This window comes from Bos indicus x Bos taurus, chromosome 26 (assembly GCF_003369695.1).
Source record: "Bos indicus x Bos taurus breed Angus x Brahman F1 hybrid chromosome 26, Bos_hybrid_MaternalHap_v2.0, whole genome shotgun sequence".
NCBI classification, from domain to species: Eukaryota; Metazoa; Chordata; class Mammalia; order Artiodactyla; family Bovidae; genus Bos; species Bos indicus x Bos taurus.
The window spans coordinates 35,610,109-35,616,575 of NC_040101.1; the positions used below are offsets into that span (position 1 = coordinate 35,610,109).

A 6,467-nucleotide genomic window follows, 5' to 3' on the forward strand; every position below is an offset into this window, starting at 1 on the left:
GTCCTGTATTCTAAACTCATCTCCTCTACCTATATAAAATTCTGATTTCTTTAGCCTTGGGTAATAGGAAAATAATGTGTTTGAAATCCAGCACCTATTCAGATCCCAGTAAAGATGCTCAATAAATGTTCACTGAATCCAAAACTGATGTTTTTAAAATATGTCCACAAATTCTCTGATATTTTCTCTTCAAAAAAGTATACTCTTAATTCCCCTATCATTGGGAGTGGTCTGAAATAAAGTGACTCATTTTTAACAAACTGAATAGTGGGAGTGATGACTTCCATGACTAAGATCTTTAAGAGGCATTCGAGTTTTCCCCTTGCTGTCTCTTGGATAACTTGCTCTGGGGAAAGCCAGCTGCTGTCTCATGAAGACACCCAAGCAGCCCTATGGAGAAGTTCATGCAGTAAGAAACTGAAGCTTCCTGCCAACAGCCAGTAAGTAAGGAATGATACGTCCTGCCAAGAACCACAAGTGAGCCATCTCAGAAGTTAATCCTTCAGGGGGAGATTTAAGAGGGAGAGGACATATGTAAACTTATGGCTGATTCGCATTGTCGTATGGCAGAAGCCAGCATATTATTGTAAAGCCATTATCCTCTGATTAAAAATAAATTTTAAAAAAGAAAAAAAAAATTAACCCTTGAGCCTCAGTAAAGTTTTCAGATGACTGTAGCCTTGACCAACAGTTAAGACTGCAAACTTTCAGAAGCAGAACCATCCTGCTAAACCACTCCTAATCCCCAGATGCACAGAGATTATGTGAAATAATAAATGTTTATTATTGCTTTAAGTTGATAGCTTTTAGAGTAATTTGTTAAGCAGAAATAGATAACTCATATGCCTCCAGGAGCTGGTGATGGACAGGGAGGCCTGGCGTGCTGCGATTCATGGGGTCGCAAAGAGTCGGACACGACTGAGCGGCTGAACTGAACTGATGCCTATTGAAATTATCATGATGTTATGACATACATGCCTCTGATGTTTAAAACCTAGCTGTTTTGGCGCCTCTTTCACTTACCTTCTACTGTTCCTCCACTTCCCATCTTTGCCACCTCCAGAAGGCACTCATTCCTGTAATTTCTGGATATTAAAAAGTCCTTTTGCTCCTAATGAGCCCAAGAGAGGGATTCCTTAGGGGCAGACTTGATCTTCTTTCAGGTGTGACAGATGTTGGAGGAGACATTTTGGATCATCAAGATCTCTCATCAATCTATTCATAAATATCTACTTATTTCACTTATGCATCCATTTATTCACCTGAGAGGATTTTAATTATTAGCAACACAGACTTCCCTGGTGCTTCAGCGGCCAAGACTCCATGCTTTCAATGTAGGGGGCCTGAGTTTGATCCCTGGTCAGGGAACTAGATCCCAATATGTCACAACTAAGAGTTCGAATGCCGCAACTAATCAACTAAAGATCCCACAAGCTGCAAACGAAGATAGAAGCTGCCACCTGCTGCAACTAAGACGGGGTATGTAGAATGTGTGTGTGTGCTCAGTCGTGTCCGACTCTTCACGACACCATGGACTGTAGCCCACCAGGATCTTCTGTCCATGGAATTTTCTAGGCAAGAATACTAGAGTGGGTTGCCATTTCCTTCTCCAGGGGATCTTCCTGACCCAGGAATAGAATGCAGGTCTCTTGAGTCTCAGGCACTGGCAGGCAGATTCTTTACCAGTAGTGCCACCTGGGAAGCCCACAACTCTGGGTACAGCCAAATAAATAATTAAAAAATAATAATCAGCAGTATCAGCTTATAAAAGGAAGGGAAGCAATCAGAAGCATAAATGCCACCTAAGCAGGTTTTGGGACTATATGTGGATAAGCCCGTAAGTGGAAGTATTTCCAAACTTGTAATCAGAGAAAGGACTTGGCCTTTGGTGAAAGATGAAGTAGAGAATATTAGAATAAGCCGGGGCACATTGTGATATACAAGGTATCTAAGATGTTAGTTTCATCTTATGGTCTCTTCCCTGTGCAGGGTACTTACCAGCAGCTTTAGAATAGAGGCAGAGACAATGTGTCCTTGTTTTGTAGAACACTCTTTCACAGAGAGCTCCTAGCAGAGGCTGGTACAGAGAGTGAGCAACTATTGCTGCCAAAGGGATTATCAGAAACTGGACATGACTTTGTGTGTGGAGTCTACTCCCCCTTCCCCAAAGATTCTGGAAAGCAATGAATAAACAAGAGTGGCTCTGAACAGACAATTCAAGTAAAGAAAGAGGAAACATCAGGTCTTAGACATTAAATTTATCAACAAAATCTCAAATAGAAAAGATTATCACAACCCTAGGAAAATCCCTCTTTGTTTCCTGATCTATAATATTGCAGATGAGGGGGGGAAAAAGAAAAAGCTTAAGGTATTTGATCTCTTTTGCTGAAAACCACTCCCACTGGTAGAACTGGCATCTTATTACATTTCCTGCCTGGTAAAACACAGACTTGACTACACCATAATATCTAATCCTCAGATTTATTAACTTTGAAATAGACACAATATCATAAGATTACTGAAGAAAAATAATTATATTTAGGGAAATAAAAATGCTTATGCTTTGGAAATAAAAATGCTTATTAAGTGATAATTGTCTTAGGTTAGGGGTCCCCAAATTTGACACTGAGTCAAGGTGTTATGAGTTGAAGTATGTGCCTTACAAAAGATGTTATAATTCTTATCCCCAGTATGTAGAAATGTGACTTTATTTGGGCATAGGATCTTTACAGATGTTACCAAGTTGTGATAATGTCATGAAACTGGGTCCTTGATCCAATATAACTAGTGTTCTTACATGAGGGGAAGATGGCCACATGAAGACACAGAGACAGGGGAGAATGCTATGTAAAGATGGAGGCAGAGATAGGAGAGATGCATTTACAAACCAGAGAATGCCATGAATTGCCAGCCATCACCAAAAGCTAGGAAAGAAGCATGAAACAGACTTCTCAGAGGCCTGAAGAGGAACCAACTGAATCAACACCTTTATTGTATTTCCAACTTCTGGCCTCCAGAACTGTGAGAATAAATTTTTTTTGTTATAAGCCACACAGTTTATGGTACTTTGTTATAGCAACTCCAAGAAACTCATACAGAAGGATTTGAGAGTATGTGGTTTGTATTGAAGGAGAGACCTGGAACCACTGATGGAAGAATAAGCAAGCGAGACTGAGAAGAGAAAGTCAATAACAGAGTAGGCTGATGGGTGGGTAACCCTAAAGGTAGGGCTCAACTCTGCTGCAGACTCCTGGAGACAACAGAAGATGCCTCAGAGTTGTTCTGCTTTTGAGAAGTGAGGACATCGGTGTACTTATGGGTATAAATATTGGTATATTAGTGTTCTGTGGTCACTGTGACAATCACCACAAATTTGGTAGCTGAAAACAATGAAAACTTATTCTCTCACAGGTCTAGAGGCCAAAAGTTCGAAATCAGTATCCCTGGAATCATGCAGTCAGCAGGGCCATCCTGCCTCCAGAGGCTCCACGGGACAGTCTGCTCCTTGCCTCTTCCTGCTTCTGGTGGCTGCTGGCTCTCCTTGACTTGTGGTTACATCACTGCGCTGTCCGCTTCTGTGGCCACAATGTCTCCTCCTCTTCCATCTGCGTGAAATCCCCCTCTGCCTAGTTTCCCTAAGAATACATGTGATTGCATTTAGGGCCTACCTGGACAGTCCAGAATCATCTCCCTATCTCAAGATCCTTAATCATACCTTTGGCTCTAAAACACAAAATTCACCAGTTTCAGGGCCTGATATCTTCAGAGGATATTCTTCAGCCTACCACACTTGGCATATGTATTTATCCTTCAGTTTTCAAGTGTCATTGGTTGAAGACTGCTCTCAGGGTCCTTGGTGCTTCTTGACTGCCCTGGAGGGGTTGAGAAAAACTCCTCAGGTTAAAAGTTGCATGTATTGAGTGGGAAGTGCTGAGAGGAGGTCAATGGGATGACAGTATCTGCTACACTATTATTTTTTGTTATTTAGATTTTTGGGTTAACAATTTTAAATTGAATAATTAATCATTAGTTATAATTATTATTATTAGCTATTTTAGCCTAATTTCCTGATGACCCACAATATAAATTATTTGCTCTGTGTGACCTTGCTTAAAAAATTTTTTTTAAACAAGAGTAAACAATGTTTTTAATGATAAAAATAATCTTCAGTACAGTTAAGTTTTATATACCACATGTGTGCACAGGGACATTCAGTCCATATAGAATCTATTAAGTGGAGTCATAAAGAAACATCTCTCGAGAGGCAGACATTTCACTTTACCTACTGTACACAGTGAGTCCAATCATTACATCTTCATATAGGTGTCACAGACATAAGGTTTAGGAATCTCTGTGCATTAGGTAGATGGATGAGATCACACCAGAAGAGCAAGCAGAACAAAAAGAGAAGTAGAAAGGTGGGTCAGGAGTGGGACCCTGAGAGTAACCTACATTGAAGAGGCAGGAGGACGAAGGAATGAAGGTAGGAGGAGAAGCTGGTAAAGAGGCTGTTAAGGGAGCCAAGAGAGTCAAAATTCTAATGTGAGAAAGGAAAACTGCAGCAGAGAGATATAGTGAGGTTAAAAAAGAAATAATGTAATTCAGTGAACACTTAAAAAATTTCACATTACTTGGGAGATTCTTGGTGATCTTATTGAGAGCAGTTACAGTAGAATATTATGGGCAGGATCTCAAAAGGGTTCACAGGAACCTCTGGGTACAATCCCTGTGAAGTTAGTATGGGGTAGCCCAGTGACCCCTCTTAGTCCAGGTATTCAGGAAAGCTATGGAAGATCCAAGAGGATCCAGCCCAAACTGAGCTTAGTGTGGATTGAGTGAATGGGAATGACACGAAGCTGGGGGTGACGTAACTGAGAAACCAGATTACATTAGTAGGAATCATGTAAACTTCCATTTGTTAAGTTTGTGTTTAAATGACAGATTGCTCAAAATCAAGATGGGAAAGATTAGCTTGGCAACAAGTGCTTAAAAATGATCCAAAGATTTTTAGTTGATTATAAACTTAAAATGGGCCAAGAGTATGACCTAATTCTTAAAAAAGCTAGCACAGGCTTGGGCTGTGATAACAGAGAAGATGAAGTGGAGATACCAAGAGAAATATAGTTTTTTTCTTTTTCTTTCCTTTTTTTTTTGAAGTAAAGACAACCAGACAATGAGGGAAATAAAACAGCAATTAAAAGGAGAAGTCATCAGGGAAAAAATGAAGGATGGAAGAGATTTGCATATATTAATCAGCCAAGGGGAAAGATGCACTAGGGAGGGAAATAGAGAGCAGGGATAGTGATACATGGCGTGTGATGAAGCTGGGAGAAGTTCATTTTGAACTGAAATGGAGATGCCTCATCCTTGGAGAGACTGGACAAGAGGCTAAAAGGACGGGAGTGACCACAGATAAATCATTATGTTTGAGAAGGAATTCAGACTCTTGGGAAGAGCACAGGCTAATGTTTTCAATTTGTTTGATGAAGTAATACTCCAGTAGGACAGGTTCTGCTGTCTCTAAGAATGTGTGTAAAGGAGAGCAGTGGGGAAATTGAGGAAGTTGGAAGAGAGGGAAAGAAGAGTTCTGGATAGAATGGGATTCTTGGCTCTAAACTGGGATCCAGAAACTGAAAGGTTTCTTCTCAGTCTCTGTAAGACCAGCACCTACAAGGGAGCTCAGATTCTTTGGAGCTTCTACCGGCTTTTCCTCTCTAGGTCAGGACTGCTAGGCCAGACTGTCAGGATGTTCTCAGAATTGCAGACTTTAAAAACAAACACAAGAAAAAAAACTAAAGCAGAATTCTTAAATTTATTCATGAAAAAAAAGTCTTTAAAGACATTTTGAAAAACACAGTTATTTTTGCAATGCATAAATCTTCCTGTTAAAACTAATGACTTCGGAGGAATTACTAAGGAGACAGTAGAATTTACAGAAAAGTTATAGTTATAAAAAACTGAAATGCAGATGAATCTCACTGATATAACTGTTTATCAAGCAGTGGTTAAATTAAAGCAAAAAAGGTTTCAAAATAAAACATTAATAATCATAGATTTTTGAGTGTTGGAACTCATGAGAAATCATTAGCCATTCCACAAACTCGCCCAGAGAACCTGTCAAGGGGCAGGTATTTCACAAGTGAAATAAGCTCTTCTCTGTCGCACAAAAATCAGTATTTATAATAGAAGGATGAGACGAGCTATATCGTATAACAAGCTAAACATGAGAAGAGGTACAAAATACAGGAAGATGATTGAAAAACTCAGATCCTCTCGTTCTGAGAAGAGCCCAATTTCCTGAAGAACTGCAAGGAAATTGGGCAGGAGTCAAAAATTCAGAGACCCTGTAGAGAGACCGCTGATTACCCACCTCTGGTGATTCACAGTGCCATGCGCCGCCATGAGCGTGCACTCCGGGGCGCCGTCGGCCCACGGCCGCGAGAGGGCGCACGACAGCCCCTGTCTAC

The 6,467-nt window shown here is 40.4% G+C and overlaps 1 protein-coding gene across 1 annotated transcript in view; it reads right to left on the minus strand.

Moving 5' to 3' along the window:
* TBC1D12 (TBC1 domain family member 12) overlaps positions 1-6,417 on the minus strand; it is a 119,493-nt gene extending 113,076 nt beyond the window's left edge. The window contains exon 1 of the mRNA XM_027529260.1: positions 6,371-6,417. Within this exon, the coding sequence (XP_027385061.1) occupies positions 6,371-6,402 (32 nt within the window). The 5' untranslated portion in view covers positions 6,403-6,417. The remainder of the gene's footprint in view (positions 1-6,370) is intronic.
* Between the last annotated feature and the right edge of the window lie 50 nt (positions 6,418-6,467).